General features: G+C 34.5%; 6 protein-coding genes, 1 non-coding gene and 1 pseudogene across 10 annotated transcripts; 4 read left to right on the top strand and 4 right to left on the bottom strand.

Annotated features, from left to right (window-relative positions):
• Position 1: 1 nt before the first annotated feature.
• On the bottom strand, positions 2 to 3,181 carry LOC107008635 (receptor-like protein Cf-9). The gene is made up of 2 exons (XM_015207755.2): positions 462 to 3,181; positions 2 to 327 (listed from the first exon to the last, which is right to left on the bottom strand). The coding sequence occupies exon 1, from the start codon at positions 3,047 to 3,049 to the stop codon at positions 479 to 481; it is 2,571 nt and encodes an 856-aa protein (XP_015063241.1). The 5' UTR covers positions 3,050 to 3,181; the 3' UTR covers positions 2 to 327; positions 462 to 478.
• A 130-nt stretch (positions 3,182 to 3,311) lies between these two features.
• LOC107015607 (fatty alcohol:caffeoyl-CoA acyltransferase-like) lies at positions 3,312 to 10,862 on the bottom strand. 2 transcript variants are annotated; one of them, XM_015215942.2, is made up of 3 exons: positions 9,733 to 10,862; positions 9,288 to 9,559; positions 3,312 to 3,686 (listed from the first exon to the last, which is right to left on the bottom strand). In XM_015215942.2, the coding sequence occupies exons 1-3, from the start codon at positions 10,668 to 10,670 to the stop codon at positions 3,670 to 3,672; spliced, it is 1,227 nt and encodes a 408-aa protein (XP_015071428.2). In that variant the 5' UTR covers positions 10,671 to 10,862; the 3' UTR covers positions 3,312 to 3,669. The 2 variants fall into 2 exon arrangements, with proteins under 2 accessions (XP_015071428.2, XP_015071421.2); XM_015215935.2 differs by lacking the exon at positions 3,312 to 3,686 and adding an exon at positions 8,721 to 9,038.
• On the top strand, positions 3,834 to 5,242 carry LOC107015622 (annotated as a pseudogene).
• Positions 6,543 to 7,912, top strand: LOC107015631 (extensin-2-like). The gene has a single exon (XM_015215962.2). It carries the CDS (start codon positions 6,673 to 6,675, stop codon positions 7,672 to 7,674), a length of 1,002 nt encoding a protein of 333 aa, XP_015071448.1. The 5' UTR covers positions 6,543 to 6,672; the 3' UTR covers positions 7,675 to 7,912.
• A 138-nt stretch (positions 10,863 to 11,000) lies between the features above and the next one.
• On the bottom strand, positions 11,001 to 12,733 carry LOC107006726 (probable polyamine transporter At3g13620). The gene has a single exon (XM_015205277.2). It carries the CDS (start codon positions 12,616 to 12,618, stop codon positions 11,194 to 11,196), a length of 1,425 nt encoding a protein of 474 aa, XP_015060763.1. The 5' UTR covers positions 12,619 to 12,733; the 3' UTR covers positions 11,001 to 11,193.
• Positions 12,734 to 13,422: 689 nt separating this feature from the next.
• LOC107008103 lies at positions 13,423 to 17,540 on the top strand. 3 transcript variants are annotated; one of them, XM_015207016.2, is made up of 6 exons: positions 13,423 to 13,757; positions 15,082 to 15,216; positions 15,565 to 15,602; positions 15,754 to 15,820; positions 16,602 to 16,931; positions 17,163 to 17,540. In XM_015207016.2, the coding sequence occupies exons 1-6, from the start codon at positions 13,545 to 13,547 to the stop codon at positions 17,163 to 17,165; spliced, it is 786 nt and encodes a 261-aa protein (XP_015062502.1). In that variant the 5' UTR covers positions 13,423 to 13,544; the 3' UTR covers positions 17,166 to 17,540. The 3 variants fall into 3 exon arrangements, with proteins under 3 accessions (XP_015062502.1, XP_015062501.1, XP_015062500.1); XM_015207015.2 differs by having other exon boundaries at positions 17,166 to 17,540; XM_015207014.2 differs by lacking the exon at positions 17,163 to 17,540 and having other exon boundaries at positions 13,424 to 13,757; positions 16,602 to 17,098.
• Positions 17,219 to 17,376, top strand: LOC114075747. The gene has a single exon (XR_003576143.1). It is a non-coding gene; the product is annotated as a U1 spliceosomal RNA (small nuclear RNA).
• A 1,440-nt stretch (positions 17,541 to 18,980) lies between the features above and the next one.
• On the bottom strand, positions 18,981 to 21,267 carry LOC107008102 (probable polyamine transporter At3g13620). Its single transcript, XM_015207013.2, has one exon. The coding sequence runs from the start codon at positions 20,556 to 20,558 to the stop codon at positions 19,140 to 19,142; it is 1,419 nt and encodes a 472-aa protein (XP_015062499.1). The 5' UTR covers positions 20,559 to 21,267; the 3' UTR covers positions 18,981 to 19,139.
• Positions 21,268 to 22,570: the final 1,303 nt, after the last annotated feature.

A 22,570-nucleotide genomic window follows, 5' to 3' on the forward strand; every position in this document is an offset into this window, starting at 1 on the left:
ATTACACTAAACTAATATTTATTTGGACTTTGCTATGATTTTAATTAGTGGCTAACCATGAAGCCATTACATTAATTTCAAGAAAGATGTCACTATAAAAACCAAAGATCTTGACTCATTTATGCAACAAAAGTCTTAATTAGTTATATCTTTTCTTTTCTCCAAAAATCAAAATGAGATAACTTACATAATTTTATATTTAACTGAACTTTGCAGCCTAATTAAATTAGCTAACTAATAATTAGGCTGAATATCTTACTACATACACAAACTATAGATAAACAAAACTCATGCTTTTGCATTCCAGCAACTCACTACACTTGAATCCTGAAATTTCAAAAATAAAGAATTAAAGTTAAGAGCTTTAAAGATGGAGGAGGTCGAAAATACATGCGATATATATATATATAGAGAGAGAGAGAGAGAATAATCTTCTTAAGGATAAATATTAATTTGAATACCTGGAGGTCGCTACACACTAATATCTTTTCTTGTGCCTTTTCATTCTTGTACTAATTCTGTGTTCCAATTTTAAATCCATCCTCGAAAACCATGTTGGATATTGAGTTGACCACATTATGTATATTATGGACAATCCAATAACTAGTCCACAACCATAACCCACGAGCACCCCCTGCCAACTGATCATTGGTGAATCTTCTTCTTCTTCTTCTTCTTCTTGATCTAGCTCAGCTGGAGTTGTCGCTTGATCATCACGGCCACAATCTCTTGAGAGTGGCAATCCACGTAATCCATCATTTCCTAGGTATGAATTGTTCTCAAACGTAGCAAATTGTTTTCCTTTGGGGATGCATCCAACAAGATGATTGTTAGAGAGATTCAAGACTTCAAGAAATGTGAGGGATGCAAGTTGTTGTGGGATTTCACCGCCAATTTTGTTACATGAGAGATCCAATGATTCAAGTACAGATAATTTCTGCAGTGATGCTGGTATATGACCTTCCAAGACATTATGTGATAAGTTCAACGTACGAAGTCCAACGAGATCTCCAATAATGCTTGGAATATGACCTTCAAATCTATTCCTTGAGAGGTCGATAATTATTTGTGTAGTCAAAACTTGAGCAAGTTCACGATCCACTCCCTTTGTTGTCACTATCAAATAATTTTTGTAATAATAAGAATATAGATTTGCTACATACTCTCGAGTTCCATTGTTCTCAACAGTTTTTTTCATGGCTTGAAAATTCTGAAAAAGGCTCACTGGTAAATCTCCACTAAATCCATTGGATGAGAGATCTATGACTCGAATTTGAGCAAACAAGTTGTCAGTCCTTATAGGGCCATATAACTTATTTGATCTCAACTTTAACATCTGCAAATGAGGTAGGTCTCCCAACCATTTTGGAAACGTGTCATTCAACGCATTGTTACTTAAATCTAGAAATTCCAATTTTTTACAATTGATCAAAGATTGTGGAACTTTCCCCTGTAGCTTATTCCTATCCAATTTAATGATGATGAGTTGGTTTCCGATATTAAAAGTTGTATTCATTGTCCCACTAAGACTATTGTTGCTTAAATCCAAAACTTGAAGTTCACTCATCTCACCCAAACATTGTGGGATTGTTCCCTCCAAATTATTACTTCTCAAATTTAGTAGTATTAATGTTTTCAGATTGCAGATAGCTGAAGAAATATGTCCACTGATGCTATTGTGTGAAAGGAGAAGAAGTTGTAGGCTTTGCTGGTTTAGGAGTGACTTTGGAATTGGACCTTCCAGCTTATTTTGTTCTAGACTAACGACATATAATGTTTTGGACTTGAACTCCTGAATTATTCCACTGAAAGTGTTATCACTCAACTTTAACTCTGTCAGTGAAGGAAGGGAGAATATCCAGGAAGGTATAGTCCCATTTAAGTTGTTTGATGACAAGTCGAGTGATTGTAGATTTCGTAGTCCACTTACGTTGGATGGAATTGGACCAGTAAGGTAATTGGACGAAAAATGTAGCCATTCAAGTTGGGTCCAACTTCTGTTAAAGGATAAGAACTCAAGTCCACCATCAAAGTTGTTATTTCCAAGTGATAACTCCTTGAGCTTTTCAAATATCGAGAAATGGAAAATTAGTCCTTCAAGATGGTTCCCACTAAGGTACAAACTCTCAATGTTGGTGAGATTCCATAAAGGTTTAGGAATAGGCCCCGACAGATTACAATCACTCATGTACAACTTATGAAGTGAAGTTAGATGGCTAAATGATTCAGGCATCCTACCAGTAAAATCCACATCACTGAGATATAATTTGATGAGTGATGCACTGCTATTCCATTTGGTTGTGGGAAACCTAACTGTGAGCTGGGGATTATATGATAAATGAAGGGATTCTAAGTTGGAAAGGTGAAAAACTCTTTCGGGCAATAACCCACGTAACCCTGTGTTAAAAAGTGTTAAAATTGCTAAGTGAGAAGAGAAATTTGAAGGAACTGTGGAAGAGAGGTTCACATCGTAAAGGTTGAGCTCTCTTAATTGGGTCAAGTTCTTAAGGAGCAGTTCAAAATTGTGAGGTACAAGACTAAGCTCATTTAGATCACATATACGAAGAACGTATAGTTTAGAAAGATGAGAGATTTCAGAAGGGATTACACCCGTAAAACTTGAACGCGACAAATCGAGATGTCTCAAACTAGAAAACTTACCAAATTTAGGTGAAATGAGTGATCTGGTGAAATTATTATAAGACAGATCAAGCCTTTTGAGATTGGAGAGTTGAAAGAGGCTACTATTGGAATGAAACTTGCCTTGAAGTTGGCTGCAACGGAGATCAAGCTCAATCACTTGTCCTGTCATCTTGTCACAATGAACCCCATCCCATGAGCAACAATTTGTGCTCTTGTTCCATGAACGAGTTCTTGGATGAGAAAACTCACAATCATAAGAAGCATCGGGATTAATGGTAAACATGTTCTTGAATTGTAGTAGAGCAAGAGCTTGATCTTCAGGGCACAAATGATGTAAGGATGAGGAGAAAACAAGTTGACAGAGAAAGGTATACAGCATAAAAAACACAAGTTTTACACAATCCATTTCTGCACTAAAAATGATCAAAACTAATCAAGTTGATAGAGACGAAATCAAGAAACGTTTGCTTTGTGTGTCTACTCAACAATTTTGATGACATATATATAGCCCATTCATTGTGTCACACAAGTTAATGCCAGAAACTATGAATAGTTCACATTCTTAAGTCCCCACCACTTACATATATAACACATTACACATGCATTTTGTGTGATACCTTATTTGTTTTGCCAACTTAATTGGATTCCAGAAATAGGACCACCAGTCAACTATTTCTTGGTGTATAGACTTTGAAAGAAACATAACAACTTTATATCTTATGAATAGGACAGTCACTTTGCTAATGCATTAAGGTTACACTGCCACTCTACTGATCTGAATACAGCGCCTTACATAGTGCGCCAGCTCGAACCCATTTTCCATGAGAATTGACCTACTGATGGAAGACAGTGCAGGAGTCCATAAACGGCATGTTCTTCACACATTCTTAAGTCCAACGAGATGATTATGAGAGAGATTTAAGACTTCAAAGTGACATGAAATATCCAAGTTGTTTCTGCATCCCTCTACCGATTTTGCTAAATGAGAAATCCAATGATTCAAGTACAAATAACTGGCCGGTGCTGTCATGCTGGTATACAACCTTCCAAGCGATTAATTATGAGATAAGTTCAACGTATCGAGTGCAACGAGATCTCCAATCATATTCAAGTAAACATATATATTATTTCTAAATTAGCCCACTTGCAAATTATTTTTTCAATCAAAAATATTTATGCTTGCCACTAATTACACTAAACTAATATTTATTTAGACTTTGCTATATCATCTTAGTGGCTAACCATGAAAGCATTACATTAATTAATCTCAAGAAGTATGTTACTTTGCTACTATAAAAACTAAACATCCCAACAAACCTATGCAACACAAGTCTTAGTTTTCATCTTTTTTCTCCAAAAATCAAAATGAGAAGCTTTGGAAATTTGGGGCAATGGTCTCTACTTGCATTTGCTTTGGTAATTTGCTTTGTAGCTAGCACTGTTGTTGCTGATTACTCTTATGGCTATACTTCTCATTCACCCTCTCCATACTACAAGAAACCGGAAAAACGCGTTGAACATTCTCCATCGCATTATTATTACAAGTCGCATGCTCCTTTAAAAACTACTACAAGACACCTGTTGTTGCGAAGTATTACAAGTCACGTGCTCCTTCAAAGAACTACTACAAGACACCTGCTGTTACGAAGTATTACAAGTCACATGCTCCTTCTAAATACTATTACAAGACACCTGTTGTTGCGAAGTATTACAAGTCACCTGCTCCTTCAAAGCACTACTACAAGGCACCTGTTGTAGCAAAGTATTACAAGTCACATGCTCCTTCTAAATACTATTACAAGACACCTGTTGTAGCAAAGTATTACAAGTCACCTGCTCCTTCGAAACACTATTACAAGTCACCTGCCCCTTCAAAGAAGTACTATAAGGCGCCAACTCCCTCAAAGTACTACTACAAGTCACCATCACCTGCAAAGTACTACTACAAGTCGCCTTCACCTGCAAAGTACTACAAGTCGCCTGCTCCATCAGAGCACTATTACTACAAGTCCCCGTCCCCTTCAAAATATTACAAATCACCCGCCCCTTCTAAATACTATAAATCACCAGCACCACAAAAATATTACAAGTCTCTAGTTTACTACAAGTCTCCTCCACCACCACCAACTTATTACGAGAAATCACCTTCTTACTACAAATCCCCTCCCCCTCCACCATACTACAAAGAATCTACGTCTTCCTACAAGTCCCCTCCCCCTCCACCATACTATAAAGAATCCACTCCTTACTACAAGTCCCCTCCACCTCCCCCATACTACGAAGAATCTACCCCTTCCTATAAATCTCCTCCACCTCCACCAAAGTACTACGAAAAATCACCTACAACCTATAACTCTCCACCTCCACCAACCTATTCCTCACCACCACCACCTCAGGAGTACGAGCAATCCGTCATCTATGCTTCACCTCCACCACCACCAGCATCTCCCCCACCAACATACTACTAAACGCTCAATAACTCTATCACTTCCATGACTTTTACATCCTATTTTAATTCCATTTTTCTTCCAAAATTTAATGTATGCTTGTCAAAATGATGGGCTTTGCTTATTGTGTATTTGATATTGTTTTGTTCTAATGATTTGTATTATGTATTAAGTAAGTTTTCCTCATTGTATCAAGATTAATGATATTTTATAAATTTTATCTGAATTGTTAATTGAAATGAAGTGGTATCATCTCTAGAGAATTTCTTCCTGCTCTATCTACTTTTTAAAAAAAATATGGTAAAAGGGTATTATATATATATACTCGTTGTGAAAGTGATTCTTGACTGACGACTCATATATACCAATATTGTTATATGAATGACTTACATATATCTTTTTCTACTAACGAAAGTGAAAAAAGTTATTTTTAATTTATTCTTTTAAAAAAATATAATCCACGTGGGGTTTTAATCCTTCACATACAAATTTTTTTTCAATTTTTTTTATTTCAACGACTAATCACTAGTTTTCTTGTAAGATTTATTATAGATGCCCTAATTTTTTTTACATATACAAAAACTAAATTACAATATGGCCTCAAAAAATAATTTTAAATTATAATATAGCCGCAAAAGAATAATTTTAATTTTTTTCTTTCCACTAAAGAATGAAAGAAAAAAAAAAGGAATAAGAAACTAAAATAATGATGATCAAATAAGTCAAAAATAATATATATTTGAATAATATTAAATATACCTTGAACTTTGCTAAAAGGATCATATATAGCCCTACATGAATTTTTTTTTAAGAAAAATGAAAAATGAACTTTAAACTAATTTTTTATCGTATATGTGAGCTTCTTTTGTAACAATAGAGGTATATCTGAGTCATTTATATAAAATGTAAAGATATATATATATATGAATCACTTTTATAAGGAAAGATATATTAGCTCTAAATGACAAACTTGAAGGATATATTAGATCCTTTTCCTGAATTTTTTTTGGTAAAATCTACTACATTTAAAAATAAATTTACATATAGAATAAAATAATTATCAATATATTGAAATTGTAATAATACTACGATAATTGGATGCACATCTCCAAGCGATGATAGAAATTTAAATCTTATATCTATCTTATAATACTAACAATGCCTCGTGCAAGATGAGTTCCTAACGAGTCTTAAGGCGTGTTTGGTAGGAAGGAAAATGTTTTCCACAAAAATAATTTGTCTTAATATGTTATTTATGGTATAAAATCTAGTGTATGTATATTGTTCTTTTTGCCTTTTCACTTTTGTTCAATATACAAGTCAACTTATATATTCTTTTTAAATTAGCCCACTAGCAAAAAAAAACAATTTAATCACCAAAAAGAAATGTTAGCTACTAATTGAAGTAAACTAATCTTTATTTGGACTTTTAATATCATGATCTTAGTGGCTAACCATAAAGTCATTACATTAATCTCAAGAAGGATGTTACTTTTGCTACTATAAAAACTTAAGATCCCAACAAAACTATGCAACACAAGTATTAGTACAATCCACTCTTTTTTTTCTTCCAAAAATCAAAATGAGAAGCTTTGGAAATTTGGGGCAATGGCCTCTACTTGCATTTGCTTTGGCATTTTGCTTTGTAGCCAGCACTGTTGTTGCTGATTACTCTTATGACTTTACTTCTCATTCACCCTCTCCATACTACAAGAAACCGGAAAAACACGTTGAACATTCTCCATCGCATTATTATTACAAGTCGCATGCTCCTTCAAAACACTACTACAAGACACCTATTGTTGCGAAGTATTACAAGTCGCATGCTCCTTCAAAACCCTACTACAAGACACCTATTGTTGTGAAGTATTACAAGCCGCATGCTCCTTCAAAGCACTACTACAAGGCACCTGCTGTAGCAAAGTATTACAAGTCACATGCTCCTTCAAAATACTACTACAAGTCACCTGTAGTAATGAAGTATTACAAATCACCTACTCCTTTGAAACAATACTACAAGGCACCGGTGGTAGTGAAGTATTACAAGTCACCTGCCCCTTCAAAGAAGTACTATAAGGCGCCAACTCCCTCAAAGTACTACTATAAGTCACCATCACCTACAAAGTACTACAAATCTCCATCGCCTGCAAAGTACTACAAGTCGCCTGCTCCATCAAAATATTACAAATCACCTACTCCTTCTAAATATTATAAATCACCATCACCAACAAAATATTACAAATCGCCAGTTTACTACAAGTCTCCTCCACCACCACCACCAACTTATTATGAGAAATCGCCTTCTTACTACAACTCTCCTCCCCCTCCACCATACTACACAGAATCTACTCCTTCCTATAAATCCCCTCCCCCTCCATCATACTATGAAAAATCTACACCTTCCTTTAAATTTCCTCAGCCTCCACCGTACTATGAAGAGTCTACCCCTTCCCATAAATCCCCTCCCCCTCCACCATACTACGAAGAATCTACACCATCATACAAATCGCCTCCTCCTCCACCGAAGTCCTATGAACAATCACCATCATACTACTCACCACCACCACCACCAATAGTCTACTAGAAAATATTGATCAAACCATTCATCTCAACCATTTCACCATTTCTTTTACTCTTAAGTCATTTTCTTCCTCCTAATTGGAGCAATTCCATTTCAACTTCTAAATTTTTATGTGTGTTTCCTCAAAAGTGTCGATTTTTCTTGTTGTTTTGTACTAATAATTTATAATATGCATTTTATTTTTTTTTGTAATATTTATGTAAGATGTTGAGATGTTCAAAATTTTGGCTCATTGTATCAACCTCCTTTTGATCTAATCAACTAAATTCTTTCCTTACAAATAAATGATGATAATTGCATTCTAAAAAACATATATTATTCTAGTCAATGGACTGATAAAAGGATTCAATTAAAACGAATTATTGAATTTGATTTTAATTTTAATTTTAATTTTCAAACGATCGTAAGATATTTTTCTAGTACACATTATATCGAAAAGATGACAAATATTCGAGAAAGACATGAGAGAATGCAGTTTGTTTAATTGATATACTCGATCAAATAAAAAACATGATTCATTGTTAAATACCTAGCTTATTGGATAATGTTAACAGTTCCTATAATAGTTGCCTAAAAAAAAGTATTTTTTCAAAATTAAAATTGATAGAATCTTAACTAAGATCGTAAATGTCTCTAGAAAGATTAATTTTTTTAAAAAAAAATAAAATAAAATAAAAATTGGTAGAATCTTAGCTTGAGGAAGAAAATGTTATATCTCTTTGTTTTTTTTATTTAAAAAAAAAATGTTTGCTATCATATTATCTTCCTCAATTTTTAATTGTCATAATTTACTTTTTTTAGAGTCAAACGATAATAATTTTGACTAGCATTTTACGATATATATTTTCATCTTATTGATATGTAAAAAACTGGTTTATAGAGCTTTTTCATATACTTTTTGAATATCTAAATTTTTTGTTTAAAATATCGAATTAATTTAATCTAATTTATCTTTGAAATTTAATTCAATTAACTCTTGAAAAAACGCAACGTAACAATTAAAAATGGACAGATGGAGTAGTTAAAAACAAAATGAAACATCATCATAATTCTCATAATTTTATTTCTTTTATTTGATGATCATTCTTCATTTCTCTTACTACCTTACAATAAAGAAAGACCAATATATTCCAATTTATTCATTTCTTTTTTGAAATCTACCATTGCTTCTTCTTGCAAATACACCAAAACTTTGAATCCATTTTTTTCCCCTTCATTTGTAGAAGAATTAGGCAAGAAAAAACAAGGCTCAATACTCCCAACTAAGTGCCTTGAAAGTGGAAAAACATTCATTGGACCACCCCATCCAAAATCAACACTTGCATGTCCCAAATGTCTCCAATCAGTGAAACCACTCACCCTATTACCTACGGAGAGACGGATTCAGAATTTAGTTTACGAATTTAACTGAATTCAGTATTTTCATCAATCGATGTAAATACCAGTGACAGATTCAAAATTTTATTAGTGAATGTACGTTGATCGAAGGTTAAATTACTTAGTCAGATACTACAAGGACTGAAATACAATTTTATCAATATTAGAGGGACTAGGAGTGTAAACTCTCCTTTCAATAAATATCTAAAAAGTACGATGAGTTCAGTGCTTAGAATTACCTGCCGTGATCCCTTCATGGTAATGCAACTCCTGAAAATCGATGAACGATCTTACGTATTCATCGGTCGTGTTGAATTTACTCTTCTTGATTGAATCTGCAGTTTTTGACAATGGTTGATTCACAAGTTCTTGTGCAAGAAATTGAACATACATTGGGACACATCCATTTCCCCAATAGCCAAAGGGCAATTTTGGTATTATTATTCTTCTTATATTTGTTGCATATGCAAATTTCACTTTTTCTTCGCTCGGAATTTTACTAGCCTTCACCCTGTATTCACATCGATCTTATATAATCAGTCTCTCTATAATAAATCACTTTATATGATAATAATTTACTATAACATGTAAGCTTTCTTTCGATCCGATATATTTTTGCGTGCCTTTCTAGAATAATTATGTATATATTATATTGATTTTTAAAAGTCAAGATCATATATATACCTTGCTCTCCATATAAAAGCTCCTAATGCTTCAAAAGTAGTATAATTTGAACCGGATTGTTCATGTAAAAAACCCTTAAGCCGGTCCAACCACTCATCCTTCACCTTAAAACACTCTCGAACCGCGGGTTTATTCGGTTCGATATAAGGCAAAGAGTTTTTATCGAAACTAAGGAACTCATGAAATGGGAACTCGACTCGAGGCGGGTTCCTAGGTTCGAGTAAACTCAATCGGTCCCAGACCGGTTCGAATTTGACCTGACCCGCCCCACGAGCCAGCTCCGCCGTTGTATTGAAAAAAAGGGTTGCCCCGAGTCCATCACATAACGAGTGATGGATCGCGGCTCCGAGAATCCACCCACCACACTCGAACCGGGTCACTTGGAGAACAAAGGGTCGGGTCAAAGCATCTTCCCCTTTCGGGTCGGGTACCAATTTTTCAAGGAAATTCACATCATGGTAATCCTCAAGGTAGTTAATTCCACTCAAGGAACAGTCCACCACGGCATGTGTCACGGGGACCCCACTGCCAGCATGGCAGTGGAGCTCCAAGCGTTCGTCTTCACGACGAACGAGGCTTCCCGTGTAGTGGTAGTAGTGGACAAGGGCAGATGAGAGAGAGGACGTGACAACTTGAAACGGGTCAGGTCGTTCTACGGGTCGGTTTTTCGGGTCGTTGACATAGACCCGAAGGTACCGAAATGTGACATGGAGGTTTATATCTGTGTCTAGGTGGGATAGAGAGAGGACGTGGTCATCGGTGAAAGGAGGCGTTGACGGGTAAATTACGGTTGTTTCCTCAATTTTTACGTCCATTTTCGCGGCGGTTGACGGAGGAGATAATGGTGGTGGTGGATGAATAATGATAGACTTATAGTACACTTCTTGTTTATATAGTTTGAAATATTGGTAGGTAGCAAAAAAAGTTGAATGAAACATGTTGTTGATGTTTTTTTAATTTTATTTTATTTTTGGTGGGAAAGGGATGGTTAATGGCTCTTTATTTTTTGAATTATTATATTTTGATTGATCATTAACTTTGAACTTTTAAAATAGTAAACTATAATCTCAGTTAAAAATACATAAAATTTAAAATCTTGAATCCGACTTGTTCAAATCCAAAACTAGCATTGACAATGGCACTTGGTACAACCTCTTAACGTTAGGCATTTCCTCCTCAACACCAAAAACAACGCGAACCCTAGCATCATTAACCGAACTATACAAGAAAATCACAAACAACGCGATGTTTGCAAAGGTCAAGAAGGATACAACAAATGGTACTAGTATATACAAGAATTCCAATCCAAGGTTGTTCAAAGAATCACATTACTCGTGTTCTCAATACTTTACAACGCGAAAAAGACAATCAGAAATGATAAGTAAATCAAACTTACAATTCTTTATTTTGTATCAAGAAATCCTCGAGGGCCAGCTGGTGCATAGTTTGAAACTCGGTGGATTAAATTATCTCATCATCTACTTTGTCTTGATCAACAGTTTGAAAATCAAACCACATCTTGGTTTTACAAAACTCCATGAAGAAGTACCACGCAATGGCGAAAACAGTGAGCATGGCACTAACTATATACACGGTCCTATGGGCAACAAACATAACATAAACCAGAAAACAAGACGGAATGAAGCACATCACCACCAGTCCTGGCATTGACAATGGCACTCGATACGGCCTCTTAGCTTTAGGCATTTTCCTCCTCAACCACAAAAACGATGCAAACTCTAGCAGCATCCCGAGACTATACAAGAAATTCACAGATGACACAATATCTGTGAATGTCATGTAGGACACAACCAATGCTACTAATGTTGGTACAAGAATCCCAACCCAAGGTGTGTTGAACCATTCTGATCTTACACCGAAAACCCGAGGCAACAACCCCATCTCAGCCATTCCAAGAATTTGGTAAGCACAACTACTCAACTGAGCCTCATACAAACCAATCACAGACAGAACAATCCCAAGTTCCATCCAATACTTCAACCAATTCCCAGCAATCATAGAAGCCAAATTAGCAAAATAACCATCAGTCCACTCACCTTGTTCCAAAGGGACAGCACCACTAGTACCCAAAAGCGGCAACACGTAACTAATACATGTAACAATCCCAGCTGAAAAAAGTGCTTTAGGAAATGTCTTTTGAGGTTGTTCAACTTCACCAGCTAAAGTACTAGCATTATCCCAAAAATTCAAGTTCCAAAAAAGGGTATTAAAGAACAAGTTCCAATCTTTTTTAACACCCTTTTGGCCTAAACTCAACCATCTACTAGGATCAATCTTTGGTATTGAAAACAATGTAATTAACCAAAAGGGGCAAAGGGAAAGCACACCAAGAACAACAGCAGTGTAACCAACTATAGACAAACCTAAGTAATTCAAGAATGACAAGAACATAGATATGAAGAAAATAGCAATATATCTAGGTAAACCAGAATCAAGAATTGGGTAAATCAATTTAATGTAATCTAAACAAAGAACAGGGTAAGAAGCTAAGTTACAAACAGCACTAAGTAATTTCCAAGAACCCATTAAAGAACCCCAAAAGGGTCCAAAAGCTTTATCAGCCCAAATGACAAACCCTCCATTACCTGGAAAAGTAGTGGCAAGTTCAGCTGTTACAAGAGCTTCAGGAACACTCCAAATAAATGGGAAAATCAGAAACCCAAGAATTGCTAGAAGAGGTCCAGCTGCCCCAATTGCTGCTTCTGCACCATAAGGTCCACCAGATACCTCAAAAAAGATTATGAAAATAAGTGGAACAAGAGCTAATTTCTTGGAGTTTTTGGTGGGGTTGGGGTTGGGGGTAGTGGGTTTTTCTTCATTTTCAAGAAGATGTTGAGATGAAGAAGGAATTTCAGTAGCTGTCATGGTGTAATTGCAAAGAAAATGAGGAAAAAAGCTTTCTTTTTTTTTGCCTCTTTTCAAAGAAGGGAAAGTGTTGGACTTTTTTTGTTTTTGTTTTGAAGATCTTAGATGCAAATTTTGGTTACATTTATTATTGTGATCCAAAAATTTCTCTTTTTTTTTTTTTCTTCCATTCAATTTTAATAATAGATTGTCTTTTCATATAAAATATGTTATCTTTAATTATTATAAGCATTTTTTTCATGGTCAAATGATATCTAATATATATCTTCGTGATATCTAACACAATAATCAAAAATCTTTATTCAATCAAAATAATATCAATTTCTTACTTGAATTAGCCTCTTTCACCTATCGAGATACGACTCTTAATAAGGTTAATAGATTTAGGCCTTTTTTTCTCTCGACTTCTCAAAGTCATAGATTCAATAGTGTCTTCTTAAATGAGATCTTTCATATGAATTTAGATTAATGATTCGTAAAGAGAATATTGAAGAAATAAATTTAATACTACAAAAGAATCATTTTTTCAATCTCTCTTAAGTTATATTTTTCTAACTTTAGTTTCCGACTTAACAACTTCACTAATTTTGATAATATATCGCCTATCTCTAACTAATATGGATAACGGACAACTTTGTCAATCAAATCAATATTTGCTTCAACTTGAATATTGAATCGCTTTTGTTAGGGAGCATTTACCTCCCAAAGTGGGGCTTTCTGATACGAAATCAAATTTAGTCAGATTCAAATATAAATACCGAGCACCGGCTCGAAACAAAAAAAAAATCTCAAAATAAAAGAAGAAAGAGAAAAGATTGAACAAGTAAATTCACACAAGCTTCATCACTATTGTGTAGTTCATTTGGTTGGAGCAAAGTTTAGCACAACACACAGCCAAAAAGGGGGAAATTTCTCCTCTCAAGAACATGTTGTTTTTGCAGAATTGGGGCTATCCATCTACTGTTTCTTTACAAAACCCATCAATTTACAAAAACACAACAACCAAAATCCTAGTATTTCCCTGTCTTGGAAAAAATGGTAGATGTTTTTCTTCCTCTTCTTTGACCAGTAAATTGCCTAAGTTGTTGTGTCTTCATGGGTTTGGTGTAGAAGACATTACTGATGTTGTCCATAACAAGGTTATTCACTCTACTTCATAGGTTTGCTAAAAAGTTGCAATCTTTTTTCAATTCTTGATGTTTCTAAGGTTCTTTTGTGTAAAGATTGTGTTTTTATGTATCAATTGGGGTAAAGTTCAGTTGGGTTGTCATTGTTTATGGTGATAGTTGGAGGGTCAGTTTCAGATAGATGATTAAATTAACTTACAATTTGTTTGAATGGTTGTTACTTATAATGTGTGTAAACTTGTCAATTAGATCCCAATTGGTTGTGTTCTTTCCATTTGTACAAAAGCCTTGGTGGATAGACTTTTCTCGTTACGTTACATGTGTTGGTGGGAGCTAGTATGTACAAGTGGAATTAGTTGAGGTGTGTGCGAGCTGGTTCAAACACAAGTGTTAATAAAACAAGCAAAAAAAGAATCCCAAATTGGTTGGATTTACACTATTGTAAAAGTTGGTCTCTTTCTGTATCAATTGAGCTAAAGTTTAGTTGGATTGGTATTGCAAATGGTGAGACATAATACTTCAATTTACAAGAACTCAACAAACAAAATCCTAGTATTTCCCTATCTTGGAAAACATGGTAGATGTTTTTCTTACTCTTCTTTGACCTATAAACCTTTGCTTAAGTAGTTGTCTTCAATCTTCATGGGTTTGAAATAGAAGACTTTACTAACGTTATTCGTAACAAGGTAAGTCACTCCACTTCATAGCTTCTTAGGTTCCAATTTTTGATTTGGTTTGATATCCATTACGTTTGGTGAAAGTTGAACGATGTCTCATCTGGTTCTTGTTGGTTCTTGTTCCAGGCTTTTGTCTAATTGGACTTAATGTTTATGTAAAGGTCAAGTTTGCAAAATGATCATCAGAAGTAACACAAAACAAAATAGTGCAAGATGTCCATTTAGTCTTTGTTTTTGGATAGTTAAATTATGTTACCATAATGGCTATGCGACAATGTTTTGGACGGGGAAAGGTGACAAAAGGCGATAAGGGTCCAAACTAACATTATCTTTGTCGCCATTGTCCCCTCACCATAAAGCTAATAGTCGATGAAGGTTCGCTTGCCTCACGCCATTGGGGACCAGATGATTATTTTTCACAACAGTGCTATGCGATTAGCTCAGATGTCAAGCAAGAACTCTCTGATGTTTCTCTTTAATTACTGTGTTAGGAACTCTGTATGAGCTCTACTTATTTGGTACCTATTCCAGAAAATGGCTCGACGTCTCTCAAATTGAAACATCGATTTCATTAATATATAGACATATGTCTCAGAAATCACATTGTTGTATGATGGTATGCCTTTAAATGTTATTGATTTGTTTGAGCCATCCCACAGGTTTTGGTTGCAGCAGCTGTATCTGCAGCGGTTGGTCAGCTAATGAAGCCTTTTACTTCATCTCTATTTTATGGCAATGAGTTCAATTTCAAGACTGCCTTTCAGGCTGGGGGTTTCCCTTCGACACACTCATCTGTAAGATTTTTATCTTTCTATCTTTGTGCAACCTTGTATAAGAAGCTATGATTTACCCATCTGCTTTCTGAGCCAATGTTTTACGATAAACTGATCAATGTTTCAATCCCAGATTAGTCTACGATAAAAGAAAATTTAGTTATTCACAAAGTAGCAGCTTTATTGCCTTTTCGTTTCTGCTATGTTGCTCGGACTCTCCAACAATGTTACCGCACTCATGTCGGATCCTTCAAATATGCACTACTTTTGGAGGATCCAACAAAGACCTAGCAACATATTTGAAGAGTCCGAGCAGCATGCCATTTGTGTCTAGCATCTCATTTAATTTCATCTACTTTCAAATGACAGGCAGTAGTCGCCACAGCCACAGCCCTTGGCTTGGGAAGGTATTTACTCCTTTTCTATTTTCCTCAAAAGGAAGTTATGCCTGAATGAGAGCTTTTGAGAAAACATTGTAGTGTTGCAATCAATTCTCTTTTCTTGGCTAGTTTCTGTTTTCTAGCTATGAGTGACATGCTATTAGTGCCGTAACTGCAGGGGGTTTTCTGATTCGATTTTTGGTTTAGCAGTGGTTTACGCAGGCCTTGTGATGTATGATGCACAGGTATGCAACAAAATTTGAGTGTTTTCAGTCATTTACCTAGTTAAACAGATGTAAACCTATTATCTTTTCAAACAAAGGCTATACGAGTTGAGCTAAGTTTCTCTTTGTGCTATTATGTTGTTGAATTCGGACTCTAAAAATGTTGTCATACCCATGTCTGATCCTTAAAATGCACTACCTTTGGAGATTCATATGCACCCGACAATATTATCCAAGAGTCCAAGCAACATAGCGTAAAAGTGTAATTTTCCAGAAAATGCAAAGCCTAAAATAATAGGCACCATGCCATCATATCTACCGGATTATAGATTCGACCATATGTATTATCTGATTCTTGTAAGGTATATATGGTTCGTGCTATTCTTAAGTTTATCGGATCACATCAGACTTGGCCTGGATCATCACGGGGATGATACAAATCCAACTGCTCGAACATTTTGTTTCATTTTCAGCTCTACTCATGTTTAGACACTATCTTACATTCAAAACTTGAACCAAATCCTTCACGCTTCACCAGATCGATGTCCCTGCTAATTAATATTCTAGGCCAAGTTTAATCTATTACACTCAGAGTCTCCAAAAAAGATGTTGCATCTCTGTGGATCCTTCAAAAATACACTATTTTGTAGGATATGACATGCACCTTGCGACATTTTTAATAGTCCGAGCAACATAAGGTTCAATTTCAACTGAAAAATTGCATTGGTAAAAATTTTTTGTTCTTCCTTTTTCTTGCTTTATACACCTGGTTTCTCTCACCGTCAACATGTTGCTTCTGTAGGGAGTCCGAAGGGAAGTAGGCATTCACGCAAAAGCGTTCAATAAAGCTTTTTTCAGAAATCAAATAAACTCAGTTCCATCTACTAGCGAACTTGATGTCTTGACTGATTCTATACAAGAGAAATTATCCTCAGAGGCAGAGAACTCTGATCCTCAATTATCAGAGGAATCAAGTTCATTTCAACCAAGGTCAAAGAATGCTACTTTATTGCTTAAACCCGATGAGAGAAGAGCCCCATCATCTAGTTTTGCTCCGTTGAAAGAACAGGTTGGTCATACAGAGGTTGAAGTCATAGCTGGTGCATTTCTCGGATTCTTTGTAAGCTTAGCGGTAAGTTTAGCATGACCCCTCAGTATTCAGTCCTCATTGTTTACTTCGCCTTATTTTTTGGTCTATGAGATACCACAGAAAAACTGTATACAACATATTTACGATGCAAAATGCAACTAAAAATATAAATTAAAATATCAAGAAAAAATTTACTAGCTTTGCCTTCATGTGACCTTTGTATGCAATTCTTGGGTGAATCATGCTTTTGTAACCTGATGTTGATCTTGATAGTAGCACTAGATGGACGGTTTGAATTGACTTCAGTGCAGAAAGCACGATCCACCTATTGACTTACCTGGACGGCGTCAATGGGTGATCAACAAGGCCTATGGCCTAGGCTGGTGAACTCCATTACACTTGGGAGGGGTGCCAGCTCAAGTTGTCGAGCCTACATCAATACATCATAATTTGTGGTAGTGGGAGTCTGCATTCTCGCAGCCCCTATTCAATACTGAATCTAGAAAAGAAGAAAATGTGATCCATGTACGTATTTTCGTTCTTTTTGGGTCATGTTCATGCTGGTGCTAGTCTTGGTATGTATAACCCGAAGAGTTAATTGTCAAAAATATATATGACCTATCATTTTTCGTGAGTTTCACACTCCAACTATCGGTTATTCTCTTCTCTTTTTTTTTTTTTGTCTGATCTATCACCATATGTGCTACTAACTATTAGTAACTGGGATTAGATATTAAGTGGATTTAGTAACTTGAAAAATGATTAGGCTACTAATACAACAACTACAATAATATATCCATTGTAATTCCATAAATGGAGTATGGGAAGGTGTAATGACCCTCTAGGTCATTTGAGTATTCGTGTGTCTTCCTTTCGTCGTTTATAGCATTCCAATAGCAACCTCAAGTATTTTGTGAAATGTTGAGACTTATAGTTCGGTCACTTATCCGTTTGTTTGGTTTTATGTGAATTTCTGTATTTGTAAAAGTCTTGTACTCTTATTTTGATTAGATGATCGATTACTGACTGATGTTTCTGATTATTACCATTTTCTTTGCTTTGTTATAAGTTTTTTGCTTCTTATTGTTGACTTTTGCTTGATAGTCTGTTGCTTATGGTTTCGATCTATGAGTTAGGCTTACCTACTAGTAGGATGTAGTAGGTGTCATCGTGATCTAAGAAGTTAGGTCGTGACAATCTGATAGTTCGTAAGTAGATCTTTACCCTTACCAATTACCATATGTGAGGTAAAGAGGTTGTTTTCAAAATACTGTCGGCTCACGTAAAATAATTCAAATTATGAAGTCTACATCAATGAAAAGTCTTCACAAATCACAACTGAATTTCCATTCCAAAAGCAATTAGAAAAAGAAAAAAAACCAACTAGAAAAAGACAAAAAAAAATCCATTCCCACTTGTCTATATATAAATTATTCTAACATAAATATCCCATCAACCTATAGTGTTCAACTTTAGCCAACTTCTTTTGACTTTGCACAAAACTTCATCAAAAATACCATCTTACTTGCCCCTTAAGTCATCAACTAAGTTGATGCGAGATTCGTGAAAAAGTGATAGTTCAAGTGTGTTTTTCATCACAATCTGTTAATCTTAAGTAACAAAGATTAAACTATTAGATGAGATGTGTGTAAGTTACATACTTAAAAATCATTTTCCAACAAAGGTTGCAATGGGATGGATGAGTTTTCTTTCGAGCCCTGAATATGAAAAAAAAAAAAACTATTGAAGAGCAATTTCCCCTTGGCCTTACACAATGCGATTCTGGATTAATTAAGAATCCAATATAAATATCGAACATCAATAAAATACCAAAAAGAAGTACAAAAAAGAAAATTGAGAAAATGAGCAAGTCAAAGCTTGTGGTGGTTGTTAGGAGGACATCCAAGCTTGTAATTGTCCTCGATCAGATTGTGATTGGATGGATAAGATCTCTTTTTTAGCTCTCTGTTCGGAAGCACTTCCCCCCTTAAATAAGCCTTACACAATGCGATTCCAGATTAATTAACGACTCAATACAGATATCGAACATCGATGGAAAACCAAAAGGAAGTACAAAAAGACAAAAGAAAATTTTAGAAAATGAATAGGACATTTTTGCATTCAATTCTTTCTCAAAAGAAAGCAACATCTTACCAATATATGAAGTCATATCATATCTATAAAAATACAAAAAACTAAAAAAAAGAAGATAAAAGTCATACACACCAACTACCTCCCTATTGATTACATTTACTCAACATATGTATCATCTACCTTATCATTGAACTTCAACAACTTCTTTGACTTACAAAACTTCATCAAAAAGTACCATCCAATTCCTCCAATAGTCATCAATCCACTAATCAAATACACAAGCTTTGTTGCTATAGCCATGATGAATACCAAAAAACCACATGGAATCAAACACATAATCACCAAAAGTGGCAATCTCATTGGTACCCTATAAGGTCTTTTAATCAATGGAAACTTCCTCCTCAACCAAAGAAATGATGCAAACTCCAAAAGCATACCTAAACTATACAAGAAATTTGCACTAGAAATAATATCTTGAAAATCCATATAACTCATCCCAAGTGATATAGTTGTTGACAACACAATCCCAACCCAAGGTGTGTTAAACCATTTAGACCTTAGTCCAAAAAACTTAGGTAAAAATGCAATCTCAGCCATACCCAAAATTTGAAATGCTGAACTACTTAATTGAGCTTCAAACAATCCAATGGTAGACAACACAGCACCAATCTCAATCCAAAACTTCAACCACTTCCCTGATATCATCTCCGCGGCGTTAGCCATAAACCCTGTATCCCAATCGCGTTGATCCACGTCTACCGCCCCCGTAACAGCCATAAGTGGTATAATATACCCTAAACAAGTGAACACTACACTAGAAAAAAGTGCTAAAGGAAATGTCTTTCTTGGATTTTCAACTTCACCAGCCATAGTACTAACATTATCCCAAAAATTCAAGTTCCAAAAAAGTGTATTAAAGAACAAGTTCCAATCTTTTTTAACCCCCTTTTGACCTAAACTCAACCATCTATGTGGATGAATCTTTGGTATAGCAATTAATGACATTATGATAAAAGGGGCAAGTGAAATAACCCCAAGTGCAACAGCTACATACCCAACAATTGTTAATCCAGTATAGTTAACAAGTGATAGAAACAAAGTTGAACCAAGAATTGCTAATTTTCTTGGAACCCCAGAATCAAGAACTGGGAAAATTTCTTCTAAATAACTAATACACAAAACAGGGAAAGATGCAATATTTATGACACCAGTAAGGAATTTCCAAGAACCCATTAAAGAACCCCAAAAGGGTCCAAAAGCTTTATCAGCCCAAATAACAAAACCCCCATTACCTGGGAAAGTTGTTGAAAGTTCAGCTGTAATAAGTGCTTCTGGTACACTCCAAATAAAGGGGAAAATTAGAAATCCAAGAATTGCTAGTAAAGGGCCAGCTGCTTTAACAGCTGGTTCTTCACCATATGGACCACCAGCTACTTCAAAGTATATGAGGAAGATCAATGGGATGAGGGTAAGTTTGTGGTTTTTTTGGGGGTTGGTGGGGTTGGTGGTTGTTGGGAGGTGTTGTGGTGGTTCTATGGTGGAAGGAGGATTTTGTGTCTCAATCATTTGTGTCATTTTTCTCTTTTGGCTTTGATTTGGTTTTGGAGTGGTGAAATAGTTGACTACACAAGTTTCTTGGAAGATGGACTAGCATTATAAATAGTAGATGGTGTTTGAGTCAGTTTGTGTGCGCTGAACGTATAATATATAAATATTTCTTTTAACTTTTGTGTTCGAGTCAGTTTTTGTGTGTTTAACATATAATATATAAATCTCTCTTTTAACTTTGGTGTTCGAGTCAGTTTTTGTGTGTTTAACATATAATATATTAATCTCTCTTTTAACTTTGGTGTTCGAGTCAGTTTGTGTGTGTTTAACATATAATATATAAATCTCTCTTTTAACTTTGGTGTTCGAGTCAATTTGTGTGTGTTTAATGTACAATATATAAATATCTCTTTTAACTTTGGTGTTTGAGTTAGTTTGTGTGTGTTTAACGTATAATATATAAATTTCTCTTTTAACTTGAATTTAGCTGATATTTATGCTCCTCGATTTTAGATTTGCACAAGCAAATACTTAAATTTGTATAAGCAGATATATCATATATGCGTTCTATGTGGCATAATACACATAGGACACCGTGCCACGTAGGACGTGAATTTTATCATGTAGAACACGTGTTTATTTGTTTAACTTTATATGAGTTTAAATGTCTTTCTTATTTACCCTCAAAGTTGGTGAACATTGTTTTCAGTTGAGGTCTATTGTTAAAGGACACAATTATGTATATGATGCATTTTAATTAGTTTTTTATGAGGTATTTATTACTATCTATCGATATATTATCCTTTGTATATCTTAACTAATTTTACGAAGTATCTATTATTTCTCTATCAAATAACTATGTCTATCTTTTTTGGATTATATAGAATGAAATCACTTTTTGTATTCTTAAAACTTGATGATTCTCAAATATGAAATAATTTATATTATTTTATGTTTCCAAAAAATGCTCTAATGGTTTTATATTTTATTTTTTTAATATTTGCACATGGTGCTCAATTGGAGCCATCTTGTATAATATTTTCTGCTCCATTTATTTTTTTTAAAAAAAATTATTATCAAGTGGATTTATGACCTAAGATGAGTAATAACTTGTTCACGTTATTCATTAAATTATTATTATCTATATGTACAATATCTTCAATAATATCAACAAGACATTAAAAAAACATGTATTTTTAATTTCATTTATTAATTGGTCAAAAAGCTTTTACACGTATGCCAAATGACTAAAATAATCCCTTGGTAGGTTGAATGTTTTTTTAGACTCAAGAATAACTCGTCGTCAAGCTCGATTCAGAAGATATTGAAATGGGGATTTAAAAATAAATACGTATGAATGACCATTTACAAACAATCTGAGTCATCACAAAGAATTCGGATTTTACGTAAATATGTCATGATATTTACTTGAATATAAGAGTTTTTCGTAAGAGAAATATAAGAATTTGTTATTCGGCTTTAAAATAAAATTAATTAAAAAATAATATCAAATAAAGTGAAACGGAGGAAATAATAATGGTAACCAACTCTTAAGTTTCACATGACAAATTGTGTGAATAAATTAATAGCGGAAAAAACAATTCAACAATTAATATGTGAAGGCAAATTTTGTTACTTAATAACCACTAAAGTAGGTAATTTCTTTAAAATATTATTTTTAGTAATATGCATGTGATGATGTTTGATCGAATACGAAGTTTAAGTAAGTACGAATTTATAATAAAAAATAAGTTATAGTTATTTGTGTCGTTGGAAGGTAAAGTGATTAACATGACCAATATATACTTGTCTAGACTATTTCGATATGTTCGTTTAACAAGTAAAATTTGATCTTGCAGCATTTCGGGATGAGTCTCCTCGTATAAAAGAAACTTTTTTTAGCGTGAAATTTGAAGATTTACAAAGGAACACTAGCTATATGCTTAGCATATGCAATTGAATTTTTACAGAAAAAAAATATATATATCATAGAGTTTTGTGTTTCGTTGTATCATTCATATTTTTTGTTTTTTTTTCGA

This window comes from Solanum pennellii, chromosome 1 (genome assembly GCF_001406875.1).
Source record: "Solanum pennellii chromosome 1, SPENNV200".
In the NCBI taxonomy this organism is placed as follows: Eukaryota; Viridiplantae; Streptophyta; class Magnoliopsida; order Solanales; family Solanaceae; genus Solanum; species Solanum pennellii.